Source organism: Clupea harengus, chromosome 5 (genome assembly GCF_900700415.2).
Source record: "Clupea harengus chromosome 5, Ch_v2.0.2, whole genome shotgun sequence".
Classification (NCBI taxonomy): domain Eukaryota; kingdom Metazoa; phylum Chordata; class Actinopteri; order Clupeiformes; family Clupeidae; genus Clupea; species Clupea harengus.
In genome coordinates this window covers 31,006,349-31,031,141 of record NC_045156.1, presented here as the reverse complement: position 1 = coordinate 31,031,141, position 24,793 = coordinate 31,006,349, and the positions used below count along the sequence as shown (strand labels likewise).

Sequence of the window (24,793 nt, the reverse complement as noted above, 5' to 3'; positions counted from 1 at the left end):
CAGCTTCGCATACATGTGTATTTGTTGATGAGCTGAAGATCAAATTAGACGAGAAGTACTTCCGCCCAGGAACGGGCGGCTCCAGAAATCTTACATACCGCAGTATTTTCCCTACAGACCCCCGATAACAATGTTGGAGAGGCCATTCTCCATATTAAAAGTAATTGTAGCGGCACCATTTTTTCAAGCTGTTATTTTAAGGTAAGATTGTTACATATTGTTACTTTAAGGTGAAAAGTTCCAAGATCAAACAGCAGAGGTTGGTTCATTTTGTACTCTGCTGTCAAAGATGAGACCTTTGGTGAAATCTGTTATGTGTCAAGATGGAAATAAATCAGATAAAATACACAGTTAAGAGTTTTTAGGGTTTTGGTCAATTCTCAATTTAGAAAACAATAAGTAGTGGTGACCAAACAATTTAAACCCTTAAATATAAAACAACATTTATGGCCATTGGTTGAGAAATGTGTAAGTTACCCTAACCCTAACCCAAAACACCCACAGCTCCCCATTGTCTAGCGTTGGTGTGCCGGTCAGTTTAGCCCTCTCCAACATGGCTGATGCGCTGGCGTATCCCACCCAATGCAATTTAGCGACAATGAGGTGTCTACGTATATATGCTTTGGTAGACCAATAGAGTGTGGAAGTCGACCAGAAGTTTGTAGTTTTTAGTTTTAGCATTATAATACCTCCTGGTTCCAAAGAAAAACATTCTATGAGAAAATGAATGGGTTTCGCAAAATCTATGAAAACAAGTCATGAGTGAAACAACGGCAGTAGAAAACTGACGTCTCATGAAAATAAAGATGTCGCTACCAATATGCTAAACCAGAAAAGCTCACTATGTTTTATCTGCTCAACTTATGAAATTGTGAAACATATTAGCCAAGTGACTTCCTTTGTAGTTCAATATTTCTTTCTGTGAGCAGAGGGATACAAAAATACATAGTTTAGAGATACAATGGGTCTTAACAGAGACGACATCATCGTTGATAAATGCAATGAATTCTCATGTTTCTTCCAAAATAATATTGACACTCTCCACATTGATTCCACCCCTCCTGGAACTGAAGCTGACCCCCGACTGCTGACAGATCACACCTTCCCATTATTCACTATCATCTCATCTACCATGAGATTCTTTTGAATGAAGAGTGCATTACAAATAAAATAAATTATTATTATTATTATTATCTCTCCATCTGACCTTTCCTCAGTGGTAGCTACTAGTCATCTACTGGTGCCTTGGACCCGTTCTGTCTCTCCACCCTCGTTGTTACGACCCCCTGCGCCCCTGCAGACATTGCAGTGGCCATGCGTGGCCTGCAGGCAACAGTGACGGGATGACGAGCGTCATTGATGGACTGATTATCCACACCTGGGGAGGTGTGGAGTATAAAGGACCAGTGGACACCTGTCTCTCTCTCTCTCTCTCTCTCTCTCTCTTTTCTCTTTCTCTCTCTCTCTCTCTCTTGCTCTCTCTCTCTCTCTCTCTCTCTCTCTTGCTCTCTCTCTCTCTCTCTCTGTCTCTCTCTCTCTCTCTCTCGAGCTGGATCTCAGCGTACAGACGTCAAACCCCTAGACACGTCGTTTTATGATTTGTATGGACTAAATAAATACGCGTTACTTTTTGTAAGAAAACGGTTGTTGTCTGCCTCCAATGTTATTGTTTCGGTCACGAGCCGGCCGGAGCATAACACCCGTCAAGTCCTGTCTCACACACACACACACACACACACACACACACCTCACACACGCACACACACACACACACACACACACACACACTGTCTGTCTGTCTGTCTGTCTGTCTCTCATCTGTCTGTCTGTCTGTCTGTCTGTCATCTGTCTGTCTGTCTGTCTGTCTCTCATCTGTCTGTCTGTCTGTCTGTCTGTCTCTCATCTGTCTGTCTGTCTGTCTGTCTGTCTCTCATCTGTCTGTCTGTCTGTCTGTCTGTCTGTCTCTCATCACACACACACACACACACACACCTGACACACACACACACACACACACCTCCCACACACACACACACACCTGACACACACACACACACACACACACCTGACACACACACACCTGACACACACACACACCTGACACACACATCTGTCTCTCCACCCTCTGGTCACTCATCCTGTAAACTCCTCCCTGTCTTCGAGCTACGTCCCCCTCCACCTTAAAGCTTAAAGCCGCAGTTTCCCCCTCAAAAAAACCTGGACTTGACAGATCGTCCTCCTCCGCCGCCATGGCCTCTCTCAAACCCAAATCCGTAACCTGGGAGTCACCTTTGACCCCACCCTGACGCCATCATGGCCTCCAGTTTTACTGTCATGATACTCAGCTCTGCCCTCTCCTCCAAAACCATCACTGCTGCCACCCACTCGACCCTCACCACTTGCCTAATTGACATTAAAACATGGATGCAAAAAAAAAAAAACGTTCTAAAACTCAACTGCGATAAATCTGAAATGTTGATCATTGGCCCATTGACCCCCTTACCCGTGTCACTCAGGATTTTTCACACTCAATATTGATGGCTCCATTGTCACCCCCTCAAACCCAAATCCGTAACCTGGGAGTCACCTTTGACCCCACCCTCCCATTCCTGCTCCATGTCAACCACATCACCAAAACAGCCACCTTTTTCCACCTCTGTAACATTACCCGCCTCCGACCCTCACTGTCACCCACTACTGCAGAAACACTCATTCATGCATTTATAACATCCAGGCTTGACTACTGCAACAGTTTCTTCTATGGCACCACAAACAAAATCCTTAATAAACTGAAGTACGACGTACAGAACTCTGCCGCCTACCTACTTACACGTACCCGCTCAAGTGACCCCACCACCGCAGTCCTCCATGACCTTCACTGGCTCCCGGTTAAACACAGGATACATTTCAAGATTCTCCTCACCACCTACAAGGCCCTCAACAACCTGGCTCCCCCCCCTACCTCTCCGACCTCCTCCAGCAACATGCCCCTGCTCCCGATGCCTCAGGTCTGATGATGCCAACCTCCCGCAAATGCAGAGGACCGAACCTGGGGTGACAGGGCGTTTCCGGTCGCTGCCCCCTCCCTGTGGAACTCATTACCACACCACATATAAAATGCCCCCACACTGTCATCATTCAAAAAGGCCCTCAAAACCACCTCTTCAGCCTTGCCTTCCCCAACTACCCCCCCCTCCCCACACACACACACACACACACTCACACCATGATTTTTTTATTCTTTTCTTTTTTTTCTTTCTTTTAAGCGTGTTTGAGAACATTTAAAAAGTGTTATATAAATGTGATGTATTATTATTATTATTATTATTATTATTATCCACATGCATTTTATGGAGCAGAATCGAATGCGGGGTCTCTCCAGCAGTTATTTAACTACCACAGTGTTATTTTGATGATTGTCCAAAACCCCATTCATTCTCTCATGGGGATTTAGGAATATCCGTGATTGATTATGGACTAAAATGTCATTTCGTCAGAATAATATAGTATCTGAGCGGTTTATAATGTGTTCCCCCCTACTAACAGTTTGAAGTACATTAACTTTTCTAAATTGTTCTGTTTGTGGCTAAATGTTATCTTACATAAACGGTAGTCTCTGTTTAGTTAGCCCACCTTCAAGGTTTACTTGCCATATTCCAACATAGCGCCAAACATAAGCCAATAAATAGGTTTCTTCAGGTTTCCCGAAAGCTTATCCAAACAATACAGTTACTTCTCTCCTGTGCGCCTGGATGTTGCAGGTTTGCCACATCATTTTTAGCATAGTTGGAGAAAATCGTTTATTACACGGCCATAATGCGAGTTCCAAGGCTATGGATCCGGTCATACAGTGTTGTGTTCCTCTAGATCAGTGGTTCTTAACCTTATTGGAGGTACTGAACCCTGCGAGCTTCATCAGTGCATTCACCGAACCCTTCGTAATTGGAAAAATAAAACATGATTTCTTCAAAACATAGGTATATATATAAAAACGACCCGACATTGCTAGTGTGAACCGGGCTATACTGTGTGTGTCTTGACCCCTGCCGAACCCCTGAGAGTGACTCAACGAACCCCTGGGGTTCGATCGAACCCAGGTTAAGAACCACTGGCCAGGTTAAGAACCACTGCTCTAGAAAATAACAGCGGCCAAGTAAAGGGACAGAATGCTTCAGTAGAAAAATAGTTTGATGTCAAAAAAAAAAAGCTGAAATTACCGGAGGTGAACGGAAGGCTAATGCTAGATGGGCTTCTGACTAACGGAGAGGCCCTCCCTTGACTAGTGCACATTTTGAATACTGTATAAATGTATACTTGCCGTATGCGCCGAAAATGATGCCACTGATTTCCACTGGCGCAACACATTTTTCTCAGCAGCGACACCTGTAGTGACTCATAGGCGCACCAATGGTGGGCATAAATGGTTTCGGCACTGGGTTGACGTCATCGTTGGTGCACGCAATGACCAATCCGTCAAGCATGCTGGCCCCTTTACAGTCAGTGACACTTGAGGCAAGCGACACCAATGAAGTCCATCTTTTTTTCGGCTTTAGCCTATTGATAGCAACATTGTTATTTTTCCAACGTACAACCACTAGTCACAAAAGACAGATGAATGAGTACGTTTTAACTCACTAAAAAGTTTACATAGGATTTTTACTGTCATTGTTTAGCTTATACACCTTGCTTAAACAAAAGGTCCACTCACAATTCTGGCACTAATAAGCAAAACAAAAATAGGAAAAATAAGGTGACATTATACAGGTAAGGGAGGGCTATTGGCTATTGGCTATGTTTTTAAAACAAGACAGACTGCTGAGGCATCAAAAGAGTAAGGTGGGACATTGTTGTTGCTACATGTGGTCCTATCATGTAGCTACATTAACCTACTATTGTACAGGCTAACATTAGCTGGCTAGCCACTACAGTAGGCTATTTGTAACTTGGAATGGTTGTCTAACAGCTTGCTAAATAAAAAATAGCTAGCTTATTAAAGTTAAATGAATCTTAAATATATATATATTTTTAATTCTACAATTTTTTTTTATCTGTTTCAAGACAGATCGGTGGTTTGGCACTGCTTTCAATAGACAGCCAGCTGGCGTAGAATCTGGACTTTCAGGACCTAACACATGTTACCAAAAATGTGTGGCGGATGGCGGATGTTTTATTTTTTTACATTCGCTGTCCTAGCCTACGTGTGTCATTGTCAGCAGATCATGTTTTACATAATGCTGTTCGTCCTGTTTGGATTTTATTTTTCAAGAATGACCGACGAACTTTACAACATCCCTTACCAGCCTGTATTTTGAACAAGAGTCAAGTTGATGTAACAATAAAGTATGGCATTGAACATTCCAAGCCTGTTGGAGTGTCAAGTGTACTTTTACTTTAATTACAATAACTTTGTCCTGGGCCAAGGACACATGAATGCAGGCCTGCCCTGACCTGAATATGAATGAATGTTGGTGGTGGTCGGAGGGGCCGTAGGCGCTGATTGGCAGCCACGCTTCTGTCAGTCTGCCCCAGGGCAGCTGTGGCTACTGATGTAGCTTACCACCACCGGTATGAATGACTACTGGACTCTGTAAAGCGACTTCGGGTATTTAGAGAAGCGCTATATAAGATTGAATTGATTGATTGATTGATTGACCTATAGTGGTTGTGGTATGTATTTTTTTGTTATTACAAAAGTATTCAGCCAGCCAAGTAATACAAACCGACACTTTAATCAGCTCTGTGAGGCATGCAGACCGGTGACATCATGTATGACGTCATGAAGTTCCTTATCACCTCATTACAAAAAAAATCTAAACAATTCGAATTGTGGCTGAAAATAAACTATGATCAACAGAATCAATGACGTTTATCTTAAAGCATCTGTCATAGAAGTCATTCCACTAACGTTTTCGATTTGGTAGATATAGGAAACCTCTCTATGGAGAATCCCATTCATTTCACCCAGCATGGAATCTCCTTTTTCAATACATCTATCATATATCAGTTTTTCAAGACATTATGAGCTTTGTGTACATTATTTACCAGAAGCTTCCCATTTATGTTAAGGACTACTATGAGAAACCTGTGTCCATTTCAGTCCATCCCAGCCTGTTCTTTAATACTTAACTACTGACATTTAAACAACGACAGTGTGATGCTAAGCAGGGCATTATGGCTAACTTGCTACGGCAGAACTCAGTGAAGTTCCAACCTATAGTTATACACATGGAAAAAGTCTGTAAAATTCATATAAGTAATTTTTTTTATATATGTATCATAGCACACATAATTATGACGCCTTATACAGTAACATAGGAAAAAGGTGTATGTTACTGTATATGACCTAACTTGCATATTCCAGTATGCAAGTTTGCAATGTCTTTTTACTGACCTTTTCCATATGATTAAGTACTGAAATATTTCTATTGCTTCCAACTGGTATCAAGGGAAAGTTCCTGTCAAAGCAGATCAAATGGTCTAGTAATGTACCTGAATACATTTGGTGCAAGTACAAAAAAAATCATAAAATGAATTTTGTGCTTCTCAAGGAATAATGAAAAAATAAATAACCAAACTGTTTTATTTCATGTCGATACATTCTTGGACAACAGCACAGAAGAGTTGCATGAATGGCCAAATGGAGGTGACTCCCACAGTCTTGGCACAGAAGCTGCAAGGGCAACAGAGATATACTTAATACAAACCGTAGAAAACATACATGCTTTTATTTTTTGTATTTTCTTTTAAATATATATATATATTCATATGTTCACAATTTCTCCATTGTTGTGGGGCCAATAAGAAATTCCAAGACAAAATTAAAGCCATATTCTGCCTTGAGGGATAAAATGTCAAGAGTCAAGAAATCAAGAAATCCAGGGAAATAGAAAATCAATATGAAGGCTGTAAAATTCCTTGAGAGCATGTTGATTGAACAACCTTGTTGTGAAATATTTATTCCTTAATTTATCAACTGCACTGCAACATCAAACATACCAGGCATGCATTTGACAACTGGGACATGTACACCTTTTTTAAAACTGCAACACCATCAATCACTGGGGTTTAGATAGATCCAATAAAACATGAATGGGTGCTCTCTTGTAGTCACAGACACTCCTGATGGCTCACAAACCCTTACAAAATACCAAAATATCTATAAGAAGAGAAAAGGTTATCAATATCTGGAGAAGGCGAGAGATTCAGGAATAATAATGATAATGATTTTTTTTTTAACATAACATCTCAGAAGAGAAGAATATGGCTTTAACATTATGTGCATTCAAGAAGCAAGGGAAAAAAAATAACATTAAAGTTTAAATTAAATGTAAATTGAACAGTTTGCCAAAATAACCACACAAAAGTTTTACACAAATTTTGGAAAACTTGCAATTTGGAAGTACAAGTAAAGACACGAAGGAGAGGGGGATCTGTGTGCTGCCATGGTTCAGAGAGAGAGAGAGACAGTGAGTGAAGCGTCTGTTCTGGGAGATTAGCAGTGCTGCTGGCTCCACCCCTACATCTCTTTTAGGGGCGTGGCCAGTGTCATCCACCAATGGGGTTAGAGCTCCACACCCAAATGCATTCTTCTTAGATTTCCATTTCAGAGATTTTCATTTTTTTCCTACATTAAACAGACAGTGGATTTTTTTTTAAATTTTCTCTCTCACTCTATTATTTGTTTTTGTCTCCATGTTTTTTTTTTTTTGTCTTCTTGTTTTGGTCTTGTTTGGCTCCTGTGAAGGGTGAAAACATAGGCCGGACCCTCAGATGAAAGGGAACTCTGAGAAATGCTTGGCTGTGGTGGTTTCTGATGTAGAAAAGTAGCACAGCACATGAAACCCAAGAAGCCTTTTTATTTACTTTTTTCTTGCAAAAGGGCAATCTGACCACAAAGTGTCCACATCACATCTTTCCCATCCCTCCATTGGCAGGGCTCTTTAAATCACCAACTCATTGTAGCTCACATACTTCTTCTTGGCTGCTGGACCTGTAGGAAGAAAACAAAAACAAGGAGAAGAAAGAGATGGATAGTATTATTTGTCCTGTGACTGGTGTTGCAAGCTTGAATATTCTGAGCTTAGTGTCAATTGTATAATTGTACATAGATAGATAGATAGATAGATAGACATACTGCTTATACACACTGTGTGTGCTCCCTAAGTCACACAAACAACAGTCTTTTGTCCGTCTGTTAATCCATTTTCAACCTCATTTAACATTTAACCTCATAAGTTATTTAAAACACTCTAATGCCAAATCAGCCTATATTTTTTGATTGATTGAAAAATGAAAACAACTCCAGGTTTCTCTTCAATACCATTTGTGAACTAACCACAATGCAGTCAAAAAAATCTGTTATAACCTGGAGCTGTAGCGGTTTTGTGACCTTTTTCAATAACACAATTTGAACAATAAGAGAACAAATGCAGTCTCCTTCCTGCCACGAACCTGTAGTCCTTTCAAAATGCACTAGAACTACCTCTGTAACACCCCTACCGTCTGGTGTATTTTTAGAATCACACCTATTGACCTCCCTGAACTCCATCATCAAAATCATCACTCATTTCAAGGTGTCTCTCTACTAGACCCTATTCCTACAAAATGACGTAAGATGAAACACAATTCTATTATTTATACACAGAAACAACATGCTTCCAATCTGGATGTACAGCATTGAGATGGCCTTAGTCAAAGTTGGTAACAATCTATTCATTGCATCTGATAGTTAATGCATCTCAATACTGATTTTTATGACTGCTTTTGACACAGTGGGCCCTGATTTGAAAGTCTCTGTGTTAGTTGCTGTGACATGATGATAATGCACAAGGAGGGCAAGATCACAGGGAGGGGTTGAGCAGAGGTGCGATAAAGAAGTGCAAAGCCTTTGTGGGACAGGCGGCATTTTAATTTCTGGGCGTGTTGTTGTATCTTCTGAATCGTACTTATGGGGATTCTGATATGTGCTGTCATGACAATTGCACTTGCCACTTCATCAATTCATATCATAAAAATATTTAAACTCTTAAATTATCATTGTTAAAATGAATACATACAGTATGTTGTGCTGAATGAATAAATAACAGCCCAGCACAGTCCAAAGCAAGTGTAAACATTGCTGAGGCCTTCTCACTATTCAAATATACGAGCCTAATAAGCAAGTAAGCTATATGCAATATTAGGGAATGTATTTGTGTAAAATATAGTGGGAATGTGAAACGTGAAGAGGTTAGGTTAGGTTAGTAGTGATACACATAGAGTGCGACTCTGGCTACAGAATACTCAAGATGCTTTTTGTTATCTTCCCACTTAAATACCTTGTTTAGTTAATGACACCAGGCGTAGGATCAGATGAGCACACAGGGTTACCTACAGGTTCAACAGGGATCAGAATCACGTACCATGTTTCTGATATCTTTACTAAACTACTGAGACCACTGTTCCACTCGCACTGAGATCATTCAAATGAACCCCTAACATGGCAAAGCAATGCCATACTAACACTTCCATGTCCTGCCCTTAGTGTAACCCTTGTGTGGAAAAGCACAGGGACAGAAACAGAACAGAGGGCAGAGATAAGAGCATCAAGAGAAACAGGTGTGAGAAAAGTCAACTTAGCCCTGGAATGTTCTGTAAACAACTGAGACCCATACCTAAATACTGCGAAGTAATTCAAACTAGGAGTCCATCGTGTTTTATTACGATCCAAAGATTATTGGCCTGCAACTTAGATCCCTCTCCAACACTCCCCACTGGTTGCTGATTGGTGCGTCACTCAGAATCACTCCGACTTGTAAACATTAATTACAGGCTATAATCCCAGCTAAAAACAGAGCTGGGAGCAATAGGCTAGTGGAGCCAGATTAGTGTCTAGCTGCATGACGGAAATGACCTGCGCTACCTCTCTTTGTTAGACACTGCGAGGGTGTTGGTTGGTCTCTTCACTCTGGCCTATCTAAGCTGTTTGGTCATGTAAGTGGTGGAGGTGTTGATCTAAATCTTATTGCACAATAAAGTGCATTTAACTAGTCTATGACAAGACTGTTCACAGCTGTTGTGGATAGGGGTAGCTAGGGGATATTTTTTGTGAATTATGGTCAAGTTTGACATTAAAGTGCCTCATCTCATTTCTGTCTCAACCTGTTTTCTACTAAGGACTTTTAGAAGAAATATCTGTGATTATATTGATACATATTTGAATAATGAGATCACATCTACGTTTCCTGAGCTATCACAGATCCATCTTTGAAAACAAAAATGTTCCTATAGGTATGTGTGTGTTTTGACATCCCTATGCTGTAATGGGCCTCGTGCATGTTCAACTGCTTGTCATGGATTTCTTCTCTGTTTTATGGTTGGAGCAGTGTTCTTGACTGAACTCCTCCACCAAGTTGCTCATTGGTAACTCCAAAATTCCTTTACCATACATCCTACTTTGACAATGTGGCAACCCAAGCCATTTCCTAGCTGCCTTACTCATGATTCGCTCAAATTTCTCCATCTCAGCGTGCGTGAGTGCATCTGTGCATGCGCGCGTGCGTGTGTGTGTGTGTGTGTGTGAGAAAGAGAGAGAGAGAGAGTGTGTGTGTGTGTGTGTGTGTAAGACTGAGAGAGAGAATGAGAAAGAGGGAGAAAAGGAAACGAGAGCGCAGGGTACACCTAACACAGATGGCACATTGCTCTACTGAGAGCTATATTAGAGATGAGTCTGCCCTTCTATCACAGCTGAGCTCTGTGAAAGCAGTGTGCTTCACTGCCAGTTAAAGAGACACTATCCCAGGATTAGCATTAGATCCAGCTATGGTTTGTGCTGATTGAGAACTTTTTATGAGGCTAGTAATGGGAGACAGATGTTATCAATAGCTCATAATGCAATTTTGTATGCATGACCTATACAACTGTAAGTTTATACATCATTTTACAGAAAAGACAAAAAAAGCAAATCTACAGGTTTCCTATTTTTCCCCATCAACAGCAAATATAGCTGAACAGTTACCTAATTAAGTGAAGCTATTTTTTACCCTGTCCAAGGGTACGCTATTCATTAGGGAATAGGCTAACATTGTATGCATGTCCTTCTTTACAGTCTTTGGGAAAATAGATCAAGGTCATGAAAGAAGGAGATGAATTTAGTCTTACCTACATGAGAATTAGCCTGTTGGAAGAAGAAACATGATTGGATGAACCTCTGAGTTTCACTCAATAATATACATGAGATATACAATTGTCCAGGTCTTAAGTCAACTGACAAAATTCACCCCCAAAATGATGGGTGTGTATTTCACATCCTTGCTGTTCAGTTTAATTCTCACTAAAGATCATTCTATTGAATCCATACAGGAACATGCTGTAACACTGCATGAAAAATCATTTTTCATTGGATAATCCATGGGTTAAAGTGGCTATGTCTGTGTTATACACAACCCATCATTTTCTTGTGATGTTTTCCTGAGTGTTTGGTCCCAGTAGGGAGGACTGGACTTCCCGTGGGTGAGCCAGAGCAGTTCATGCCAAAGCAAGCACAAGACCAAGGCAACGGGACATGGACAGGCCGGGGACACACATGAGGCCAACGGTCAGCAGAGAGACAAGGATGATTGCACCTGATGGGACTTACATAATGCCAGCGTAGCACAACTTGTTCCGAGTTGATATGCTCCCATAACCGCCCTCGGACACACAGTACATTCTCTCAAGATTTAGAGGGTTTGCATTTTTTGTTTAAAGTGTACACTGTGACATTTGTTCATGTCATATCATTAGCGTTCTTTTAGATGAGAGTTGTGTAATTTCAGTCGTGTGTAATGTGTTTACTTTGACTGTTTGACGGATTGGTTGATTGGTTGTCTGACTGATTTGTGTTTTCTTTGAAATAGTGAGTATTTAGTGTAAAATGTTGAAAAAAACGTAAATCTTGTAATTTCAGGACTACTCAGCTCACCTTTTGTTTGATCAATATATGCAGCATATGTGGCAGAGTTTATAGTTTTTTTAGGTGAGGAATAAACTGTGCTGTTCCACACTTCAGCAGACATCATGCTAATGTAGATATAGTTATTGTAATGTGATATACTATGAAAATGATAGCACAACATAAAACGTATAACAGTATGACCTACATTCATAATTCATATTTCCAATCACTTCATTCAGTGAAGGTGCTCTGGGACAGTGGCATGCATTCTGAATTGGTTTAAAATAGGAAATTGGCTCAGATCTGTTTTCCGAAGGTAGTCTTATTTCAGGGTAAATCAAAACAAGGCAATCAGTACGTGTGTGTGTGTGTGTGTGTGTGTGTTTGGTTGTGTGCATTGAAAGGTAAAGATAAAAGTTATTCCAATCCTATACACAAGTTGTATGCATACACCAGAACATTTCAGATGGACATCTTTAGATCTACAGTACTTAGTCCTGGTCCTGGATCTGTCCATCGAATCAGATACATGTAATGACTGTCTAATAATAACTAAAACTATTCATTAATCTGCAGTACAATACACCACAGCAAACTCCCAAATTCTCGTGCACAACCCCATCAAAAAGTGAAACATGCCAACAGTCCACTAACCAGACTGAATGAGTTCCAAAGGTACTTCCTTATTATGTTGCAGAAACATTGAAACTCTGGCGTCACATCTTTACTGCTGAAGATGAGGCTGCTGTGGAGCTGAGGATTTCTTTGACAAACTAGAAATAGTTTAAGAGGTTCTATCCTCATGCACATGTGTGCACCAGGGTCTCCCACATCCCTTTCTATCCTGGTTAGAGCTAGCTTGCACTGGTCTGCGAAGGGAGTACCTTTGTAAGATATCTTCCGTTTCTGGGTAATATCTTGCATAGAATAGCCTTCATTTCTCAAAGGAATAGTAGACTGATGATGATTTTCTGAAGGAAGCTTTGTATGCCTGCTTGACCTGTGAGCACTGCCATGCTCTTTTTCAAGTCCTGTTTGCCAGTGTTTTTGACTTCTGCACGTTATTGTTCAAGTCACTACCTGTTTGCCTACCTACTGGACAGAATTCCACAGCCACTGTTGTCCATAACATTATTTAAATCCAATTCCACCCAGTATCTGTCTTTTTTGCAAATTTTTATTTCAAACTCTACCTAGAAGGCAAACATTCATGTGCCTTCTCACTGTTGAAGAAGACTGGTGTTTTGTGGGTACTTTTTAATAAAGCTACCAGCTGGAAACCTGTGAGGCAGGTCGAACTAGAGATTCTGATGTTTTTATCCTCCTGCACAGTTGTGCATTCAAGGAACGGCCCTGCCCAGTCTCCCGTTATCTTGATTGAGCTGCTATGGGTGGAACCAGACAGTATGTCCGGAAACTGTTATTCCAGTGTAGTGTCTTTGTACTTCAGAAGGTTTGGAGTAATATTTCAAGCAAATGTTTTGGAAAAGACTAACAGTTTGGACTATTCGGAGCATACAACACTGAACTAGCTGTCAATTCTGTTGAATCCCCAGTTTAAGTGCATTTGTATGCTGGAAATTCACCAAATCTTTTGATGTGAGCCACCATTTTGAAACAAACCTTATTCCAGTTAACTGTATGTATTCCAAGACAGTAATGTAGGTGGGTGATGTTTTGGAGCCATGCATGCTGCTGCTGTTGGTGGTTCAAAAGCTTTGCAAGTGCATTTTGGTGAGTCGGTTCTTCTACTCAAATGCTTGAATTTCTCCAATCAAATACAGTACCAGTCAAAAGTTTGGACACACCTTCTCATTTTTTGAGAAGTTTTTTCTTTACTTTTATTATTTTCTACATGGTAAATAACACTTTTTTTTGTTTAGTACATCATTCCATATGTGTTCTTTCGTAGTTTAAATGTCTTCAGTATTAATCTACAATGTAGAAAATAATAAAAGTAAAGAAAACACTTCTCAAAAAAATGAAAGGTGTGTCCAAACTTTTGACTGGTACTGTAGACAAACAAAGGTGTGCGAGCGAGCGACTGCATTACTCACTGTTTGGATCCACATTCTCGCACAGCTCGGTCTTGGCCTCGCCGTTGGGTCTGTCACTGGGCTTGTGAGAGAGGCGAGAGGACATGGTTGCAGCCGTCACCACCGCCTTGAAGCTGCGCTTGCGCTTCTGGACATTCAGCTCGGGGTGGAAAATAATGACATAGACTTTGGGCATGTAGAGCATCCCCAGTGCTACTGACGCACTCAGGTTCATAGAGATCGTAAGGGTGGTCGTCTGGATATACAGCTGAGAAAGAGAGAGAGAGAGAGAGAGAGAGAGATGGAGAAGACAAAAAAGACAGGGCTTAGTATTATTACTGTGATTTTGTAGAGAGCAATAGAGTTCTGACGGTGTCATCATTACATTATTGATCGAACTGGGCAAGAATATTGACCCAATGTCACTACGCCAAGCTAAGCCTACACTGATGTTGTCACATTCCAAATGAAAACCTATCCGGTTTATCATGACCTACAACACTCCACCACAACTCAATAATAGATAGAAACAAAATCAGGACTGACAAGATCTTTTCAGTTGCTCATTGCAAGACTATAATACCAGTGAAAAATGAGTATGGGGTACTTAGCCTGTGAGAGTGGCCAGACTAGTATTTGACCCATGACAAATAAAGTGTCAGAGCTGGGGGGAAATGAGGGGAGAGTAAGAGGCCCAAGATAAAGGATGGCCAAGGAATGAGAGACAGATCATGTTAGAGCAACGATGTGTGCTTTATGTATGAAGGGGTTTGCAGTGTAGCTGCTGACAACACCATTACCCACTCTCCTGATGCTCCACCAAGCTCCTCGCAATAAAAAATAGCACAAATGGTCACACCGTGTAGACACGGAGAGTCAGGCCCACGGGGCAGTGTTTGTATATGTGTTTGTGTTTGTGTGAGAGAGAGAGAGAGAGAGAGAGAGAGAGAGAGAGGTGTCTGCACAGCTCCCCCCCTTCAAGCCACGGGCAACCCTTCAAAACCTGTCAAATTCATCTGGCTAAGTACATATCAGGGGTCCTGACAGATGACATCAGGAGGTGTCATTCACATAGCACTGCTGACAGGGGTGGCACTTCATGGGGATCACGCAAGGGCAAGATAGCTTCGGATGAAAGGTCTTCATAGCTAATGATCAGAAATCATTTTTAATCATTATTCCCTTCTTTTGCCATGCTTTTAAAAATTTGAAATCCATCAAATAAATAGATACATACATAGCTGATTTACATACCGTAGGTCACAGAGTATTCATGACAAAAATTAAATGACATTTGAGAGGAGTGACAAATGTGCCATGTCTCTTGTGTCTAACCCATGGCCCCACTCACTCACTCACTCACTCACTCACTCACACACTCACTCACTCACACACTCACTCACACACTCACTCACTCACTCACTCACTCACTCACACACTCACTCACTCACTCACACACTCACACACTCACTCACTCACTCACTCACTCACTCACTCACTCACTCACTCACACACTCACTCACACACTCACTCACTCACTCACTCACTCACTCACACACTCACTCACTCACTCACACACTCACTCACTCACTCACTCACTCACTCACTCACGCTGTAGTATTTGTGTCTAACCCATGGCACTCACTCACTCACTCACTCACTCACTCACTCACTCACTCACTCACTCACTCACTCACTCACTCACTCACACACTCACTCACTCACTCACTCACTCACTCACTCACTCACTCACACACTCACTCACTCACTCACTCACTCACTCACTCACTCACTCACACACTCACTCACTCACTCACTCACTCACTCACTCACTCACTCACTCACACACACTCACTCACTCACACTGTAGTATTTGTGTCTAACCCATGTCACTCACTCACTCACTCACTCACTCACTCACTCATACACTCACTCACTCACTCACACACTCACTCACTCACTCACACACTCACTCACTCACTCACTCACACTCACTCACACACACACTCACTCACTCACTCACTCACTCACTCACTCACTCACACACTCACTCACTCACTCACTCACACTCACTCACACACACACTCACTCACTCACACACACACTCACGCTGTAGTATTTGTGTCTAACCCATGACACACTCACTCACTCACTCACTCACTCACGCTGTAGTATTTGTGTCTAACCCATGTCACCACTCACACACACTCTCCCTGTTTCAATTGCTGTCTCAATTCAGTTTCAGCACTGACCTGACCTTCACCTTTGAAATGGCTGAAATGGGGTGGAACTAGGCAGAGTGGATATAAGACAGAAGTCTTATATCCACTCTGCCTAGTTCCACCCCATTTCAGCCATTTCAAAGGTGAAGGTCAGGTAAATAAACAGCAGAGTCAGACATTTATCCAAAGTGACTAACAGACATTCTGCAGTGACTGGGAAGCCAACCCGGGTCAACTGCTTACAAAAAAAGAAAATGAAACAATACATTCAATATTTGGATTGATTTGTTCAGTTCAGTTTTAAAGTGTACAGCTATTCCTTCTCGTGGTCTAACCTTTTCAAGCCACACTTGGTAAATGCGTAGTGGATGGACTGAGCTCAGGGTTGGACTGACTGAATGAGCTTCACAGCCTGGGTCCTTTGGGGTGGTTGCATGATCCATGGCTGCACATTGAGCACTTGACTGAGCCCCTGCTAGGCGTTCAGGGGCCATATTACAAAAGCATCCTACCTTATGTAGGTCCTCGGGTTATAAGATAGGCCAGTAAAGATCAGAACTCCATAGAACAAAAGCAGATCCTATCTTATTTGAGGCTGCCCATCTTATTTTTACAAGTTAGGTGAATCAATCCGACTCATTACTCATTTGATTGTGTCTGTTACCTTGCACCTAATGTTGCCCACACATTCTAGTGCTACAAAATAGCTGACCACTATCACTAGAATTATGGCCGTGATCATGTGGCAATTTTGATCATACACCTTTCATTTTCACTGTGGTGACAGGAAAGCTGAATAAGCTCCTCATTTGACCCACATTCATTTGATACCAGGGGAAGCCAGACTTAGTTTAGAAGTAGCTAATCACTGTTGAATGTTGTGACACTCTGACTGGAGTTTAAGCGATCAGTACATGGCCAGTGGGTGAGTGAGTGGAGGCCCATGAATGTTGGGCTTCCATGAACATTTAGTTTTACATTTTTACATTTAGTCATTTAGCAGACGCTTTTGTCCAAAGCGACGTACAAGGGAGAGAACAGTCAAGCTAAGAGCAATAAAAAGCATGGTGTAACAATAAATAACTACTTTACATGAGAATTAGAAAACAACGACCTAGAAAAAAGGAAAAAGAAGTGCAGGAATGTCACTGCTGAAGTGCAAGTTAAGCGCTAGTCAGGTGCCAGTTAGGAAGGGAGGTGCTCTCTGAAGAGTTGGGTCTTCAAAAGCTTCTTGAAGGTAGAGAGGGACGCCCCTGCTCTGGTAGTACTAGGCAGTTCGTTCCACCAACGTGGAAAGCGATCAGTACATGGCCAGTGGCGGGCAAGATAATCCACTCTGCTGTTGTCTTCACCTCAATCAGATCAGAGACACAAACCGTCACCAGCAATATACCACAAGCTATTAAACGGAATCTCAATCCTTAATTTTAGCCAGTGAACTGTCACTATTAACCGTGAGTCAATACAATACGCTGTATGTAGATTCATTTTTTTTTGTTGCTAAATTGTATGGACACAGGTCTTCTGAGTAGTTCTAGCAAATGAACGAGAATGAAAGAAAACACCATTAACACTTGTGTAAAAACCCTAGTCATAGCTTTTTAAATGCTAAGCATGTGGCTTAATGTAGTCTGTGTTATTAACACTTGTGTAAAAACCCTAGTCATAGCTTTTAAATGCTAAGAATGTGGCTTAATGTAGTCTGTGTTATTAACACTTGTGTAACAACCCTAGTCATAGCTTTTAAATGCTAAGAATGTGGCTTAATGTAGTCTGTGTTATTAACACTTGTGTAACAACCCTAGTCATAGCTTTTAAATGCTAAGAATGTGGCTTAATGTAGTCTGTGTTATTAACACTTGTGTAACAACCCTAGTCATAGCTTTTAAATGCTAAGAATGTGGCTTAATGTAGTATGTGTTAGCATATTACTGCTGACAGCTCATTTCCCTAACGGGACAGGACACTGTAGGGCTCTTTGATCCCGGGAACTTTTTGCCTGGGCGATAAATGGTACAGTAGGTAGAGAAGTCGTTTAGTAATCAGAAGGTTGCTAGTTCGATTCCCTGTCGAAGTGTCCTTGAGCAAGACACTGAACCCCTAATTGCTCCTGATGTGCAGTGTGCCATCAGTGTAAATGTGTATACATGGTAAGTCGCACATATGTAAGTCGCTTTGGATAAAAGCGTCTGCTAAATGACTAAATGTAAAATGTAACAACATCTAGTGCTGCCTGTGGACAGGCCCTTTTAAATTCGAATCCACCTCTGTCTTCTGATGTTTGTCTGACGTGATTGAGCATCAGAATCAGAAAGGTTTTTACTGCCAAGTAGGTTTTCACCTACGAGGAGTTTTTTGTGGTACGTTGGTGCAAACAATAAACATACACAATAAACAATAAACAATACACATATTAAGTTACAGCAGGAGTGTGCAAAAAAGGGATTAGAGTCCGCATTGTTTACACATTCTGCTTATGCACTGGGTTTTTGCTACTTGGCTCCTGTCCCTCTCCTGTCCCTCTCACGTGCCCCCCCCCCCCTTCTCCTGGGTACACAAGCCATTCTGAGGTCACACCAAACCACACTTTCGGGGATGAATAGAAGATGCCAGCACATTGGTATTTGATATCATTTTTTTAATGGTCTCAATGCGAGGAGTACAAGAGTCTCAGCTGTAGAAAAATCTGATCTTTATAGGATTTCCAGAAACATATGTCATCCTCCCTCCAGAGTGTCCACTCCCACCTGGGGTCACAGACTGTGCTGCTACGGAGAACAAGCTGGGACCCGGTGTGTGTCGTTATTGTGCTGTTGATTAGAAACGCAGGGGCTGGAGGGCATTCAGTGAGTATGTGGTGGTTACACATCAGCGTGAATCTGTCACGCCCTCTACACTTACTGTGAAGCTGCCACTCCTGAACATTAGAGCACTTTCAAGGACTTTGAAGTCAAGTGCCAGACTCTGTGTAGATGATTGCTGAATCATTTTAATTAAAAAAATGGCAAATATTATGGATTACATTCCTCCAGTAAAAAAAAAAAAAAAACAATCACAAAACCAAACAACCTCCTATGCTAAAGCTGCACTTGTCAGAATCCTCATCAGAAACCACATTTTCATTGGTATGGTTAGCTCAGAGGACACATTCAAAGACAAAATTCAAATCAAATCAAATTAATATGCAATATTAATATTACACATTCCACACAGACTTTGCTCTACTCTAGTGTCCTATGACTGCATACGGGCCACGACCCCTCCCTTTGCCGTTGCTGTTTGGCCTATCTGCCGTTCCATGGGCATTGTGCTTTCTAAATAGCAACCTGCAGCTTTTTCTGTTCAGGAAATCCTTAGATTGTAAAGCATCTAACCAACACTTCTAGGAACGTCTAAATACCCAGTCCTTCATTTTCAGTTCTATTCACATCATAATGACTTAGTTTGGAGTGACCTCATGCAGGAGCATCCGGTGTGAATGGAATAAAATGTCTTTCTGTTTTTAATATAATTCGATTATTTTCCAGGTTTATATCTTCCAAGTTTGAAGTTTGGAAGAGGGCTAGGACGATGTAAAGTCTACTGCATGGTAATAGACAAGGGAGTTGGGCTTTGACATTGAAATGACAATGAGACTGATGTGAAGGAATGTCATTTTGAAGTGGCTGAGGATCAACTGGATGAACATTTACTCAAATACTGGATTTGTGTACTATGTCCACAGTGCAGTTAATACGTTGGTCTTCAAACAGACGAATGCATTTCAGTATATTTTCTCAGAAACATGTATTTCATTAATTTACTCAGCTAGACCTGTTCCGAACTGCTCCCAATAATCTTGGAAAACTCCATTTGATTGAGCAGCGAAATTACAGAGCTATATTGGTTCATGTCAGTCTCGTAGCACAGTATTGTATTAATTACATACACATTCAACATTTACATTTACATTTAGTTTAGTCTCTTCAGAGAGCACCTCCCTTCCTAACTGGCACCTTGACTAGCGCTTAACTTGCACTTCAGCAGTTACATTCCTGCACTTCTTTTTCCTTTTTTCTAGGTCGTTTTTCTAATTCTTATGTAAAGTAGTATTTATTGTTACACCATGTTCTTTATTGCTCTTAGCTTGACTGTTCTCTCCATTGTACGTCGCTTTGGCAAACAGAAGTGCTGTTGCAACACACAGATACTAATTTGAATGCATGTGAAACACATACACACAGACTAAGCTTGCACTAAGAATGCAACCCTGCATGGTTGATGATGCCAGTTTAATTCCAACCCATTTTTATTCGTGCCATCTGTAGTCAACGCATGTAGATTTAGGTCAATGAACACAGGTGCTGATAAATCTGTTTCAGCACACCACAACTCCACAGCCAAAGACAATCTTAATCCTAATGCATTTCCAAAGAGCACACACTCAACTCAAAGACTACACACTCAACACACACAAAGAGCACACACTCACACAAAGACTACACACTCAACACACACCAAGAGCACACACTCACACAAAGACTACACACTCAACACACACCAAGAGCACACACTCACACAAAGACTACACACTCAACACACACCAAGACTACACACTCAACACACACAAAGAGCACACACTCACACAAAGACTACACACTCAACACACACAAAGAGCACACACTCAACACACACCAAGAGCACACACACACCAAGAGTACACACTCACACAAAGACTACACACTCAACTCACACCAAGACTACACACTCAACACACACCAAGAGCACACACACAACACACACAAAGACTACACACTCAACACAAAGACTACACACACACACAAAGACTACACACTCAACACAAAGACTACACACTCAACACACACAAAGACTACACACTCACACAAAGACTACACACTCAACTCACACCAAGACTACACACTCAACACACACCAAGAGCACACACACACACAAAGACTACACACTCAACACAAAGACTACACACTCAACACAAAGAGCACACACTCAACACACGCAAAGACTACACACACACACAAAGACTACACACTCAACACAGAGACTACACACTCACACAAAGACTACACACTCAACACAAAGAGCACACACTCAACACACACAAAGAGCACACACTCAACTCACACCAAGACTACACACTCAACACACACCAAGACTACACACTCAAAACAAAGACTACACACTCAACACACACCAAGAGTACACACTCAACACACACTCACACAAAGAGCACACACTCAACACACACCAAGAGCAACACACTCAACACACACAAAGACTACACACTCAACACACACCAATAGCACACACACTCAACACACACCAATAGCACACACACTCAACTCACACCAAGACTACACACTCAACACACACCAAGACTACACACTCAACACCAAAATGCTCATTATGCAAATATTCTCTGGTGGAAAAGGGACCATGAGCAGCTGTAAATGGTGTACACTGCCCTGAAGTTTTGCACCATGTGGTTAAATGAAAACCTAATCAAAGTTTTTATTCTTTGATTCCAATGTCAGTAAATCGTATGTTGTAGTCAGCTTCTGGCATAGGGCCGACCAAATATTAATCACGCTACCTAATTATCTCTATGCCCATGAGCATAGCACAACACAAGTGCACAACAAAACGCAATCAACCCACCTTGTAGGTATAGCAAGGCAATCCAATCCTGTAATGGATTTGAATTCCATCAATGCCCTTTTAATGGCCTATATAGATGGAATCGAGGACATATAATTAGATTCAGACCAGTCCATAAGAAGCTGAAATCCTCATCACTAAAAACGTTATGCATCAATTATGCATCAATTTGTATTTCAGGGTTATTTCACATCAAAGACACAATACAGTATCCCTGCCAGAAGATGCAATGACTAATCCTCTGCTGTGTTTTGACCTTACCAAAGTTCAGGTTCTCAGTGCTAACCCCAATGATTATGTGCTACACTGGCATTACATGCATATACTGGAAGTACACAGACATACAACAGACAGTGTTTAATGAAGGTGTGTATACACAGGCTTTCAAAACACCAAACACATTATGCTAAAAATGGAACCATTGTTGTCGTGATCATGAGAGAATTAGTGTATTCTTCATATATACCATGTGTATCATATCTTCAGGGCAGTGATGTCCTTGACATGAGTAATATTGCCACATCACATGTCTATATTGGGTTTCAACAGAACTGGAACAGGTCAATCAGTGGATGAGTAGAGGCTTAGTGTGTGCCTATACATTGAAGTGACTGAAGGGCTACTCCGCAGGGCTCCTGTAATGTAGTGTTTGCACTAATGAAGGGGGGACACAAATAAATGCAGGCAAAATTCAGTCACTTGACACACATGTAGAATGGTCTTAGATATATTGGACATGTCTTTTTCATCTCTTCCTCTCTACCTGGCTGGTTCCAAGCAGATGCCCCTTCTGCTCAAGGTTCTGCCAGTTAACACTGAGTTGTTCCTTGCCCCTTTCCTTGCCTTTGTGTTTGCTCCAGGGGGGTTCAGGCTCTGGGCTCTTGAGACGATTTAATTGTTTTTGGCACTAACATAAAATTTCCGTTATTTTTAATGGAATTAAAATTTTCATTTTTAGTAAATGTTTAGTAAATATATGGCATGATGATATCATGACAGCAAAATTACCAGAACCAAAGATCAAGATATTTTTTTCCCACTTTGGCAAAGGTGTAAATTGGTATGCCCCTCAACCTATTTTGAGAGACACACTATTTTGGTATGAGGGACAATGAGGGTGCTGAGTGGATAATTTGTCAAGACCATATGTAAAACTATAAATGAAAGCACATTTGTTAAACAGAAAAACATTATAAAAGGCCATTGCAGTGGTCGCGCATGCTCAGACACAAAGGAACGGGCGGCTCCAGAAATCTTACAGAGCGCAGTCATTTCCCTACAGACCCCCCGATGGCAATGGCGGAGAGGCCGTTCTCCATATTAAAAGTAATTGTAGCGGCACAATTTTTTTTAAAGCTGTTATTTTTAAGGTAGAATTGTTACATAATGTTACTTTAATAAGGCCTAGCATGTAAAATGTCCAAACATGCATGTGATACATATTTAATTTAATAATCTAAATTTGTGTACTGGAAAACGTTCGCAACTTTGGAGCTAGGTCCTGAAACGGAAAATGTATAGCTTACATCTTTGCTGAAAAACTAAATGTTTCAGCAGATATTCTGGCACTTGCTGCGGTCCGCTCTATTTTCTATGGAAATAAAAGTTTGGAAAGATGGAAACCCAGATCATTTCACTCCTTTAGCCAATAGCCTACGGACGGTGTAGTGATGCAAAGGAATGACCTCAAACTCTTACTGCAACAGCATATTATGTTTGTGTCACATGACTGTGATATTCACTGTTCATTACATTGAAATGTTATCCTTACATGGCTTCTCTTACTTTTGTAGGCTATTTGGTCCAGTGAAAGGTCCTGTTTAGCTGAACATTGGATCATTGGACGTATAAAGGTGAACACAAGGCTACTAAAATAGTGCTGCCCGGGTTCTCACCTGGACACAGAAATTGCAACATATCACCCCAGTCCTGCACTCTCTCCACAGGCTTCCAAATAAATCAACGAATAATCTTAGAAACAGATAATAAGGATACTAAGTCCTTCTCCTAGTTCACAAGGCCATAACCTCAACCGGTCCAACCTATCTCCAGGACCTCCTCACCCCTCAATCCACATCCTGGACACTTAGGTCAGGAAACTCCAACCTCCTTGCGGTTCCCTGGACAAAGCTGGCAAACATGGGAAGTCATGCCTTCTCCTCGCTGGGGCCTCGTCTATGGAATAACCTCCTGAAGAGGATTAGGGCCTTAGATTCCCTGGCTGCTTTTAAAACAAATCTCAAAACTCACCTGTTCATCTCTGCCTTCACCTAAGGTCTTGGTTTTTGTGTTGTTTAGATTGCGTTTCTTTTTTATTTTAATTGTTCTGTTGTAATACATATTCTTTGATTTCACTGTGATTTTATTAATTATTTTAATTGTATTTATTTATTTTAATTTTATATTATCCTATTTTTTTGTCTGACTTTGGCGTTTTGTATTACTTTTTGTATTACTGTGATTGACTGTTTAACCTGTAAAACACCTTGAGACTTCTTTGTATTTTAAAGTGTGCTATATACATAAAATCCATTATTATTATTATTATTACTTGTGACTGTATGTGTAGATATACTGATGAGATAGGATAGGAGGGAACCTTAGAAGTCCACGCTTCCCTGTGGGAATAATGTGGCTTTTATGGGGAATTGCCTTTAAAGCTCCGCCAGTTTTTGTCGTAGAGACATAAAAATAACACCCAGAGAAACCTTGAGCCCTTTATATACAGTTCGAAACGAAAATATAAATAAGCACTTTGTAAGGAGAATATAACTACTCTCTTGCACATTTCAGTCTCTGAGTGAGGTTTCAGCTCCTAACATATGATAAGGGAATAGTAATTCATGGATCGCTGTTGGGTCATGATGTGTCAAGAAAACCTGGGCCACAAAGACATTCCTAGGCCATTACATAATGCCCATTGTCTTTGACCGAGGTGTCCCAGGTGT

General features: G+C 41.1%; 1 protein-coding gene across 2 annotated transcripts in view; it reads right to left on the bottom strand.

The window, feature by feature from the left end:
- Positions 1–6,566: 6,566 nt before the first annotated feature.
- LOC105913228 (metabotropic glutamate receptor 7) overlaps positions 6,567–24,793 on the bottom strand; it is a 146,925-nt gene continuing 128,698 nt past the window's right edge. The window contains exons 9-10 of one of the 2 annotated variants that reach the window (XM_031568541.2): positions 13,972–14,218; positions 6,567–7,990 (exon numbers count right to left, since the gene is read on the bottom strand). In XM_031568541.2, the coding sequence (XP_031424401.1) occupies positions 7,941–7,990; positions 13,972–14,218 (297 nt within the window). In that variant the 3' untranslated portion in view covers positions 6,567–7,940. Of the gene's footprint in view, positions 7,991–10,943; positions 11,156–13,971; positions 14,219–24,793 lie in introns of those variants that run through there. The other variant, XM_031568542.2, reaches the window with a different exon arrangement.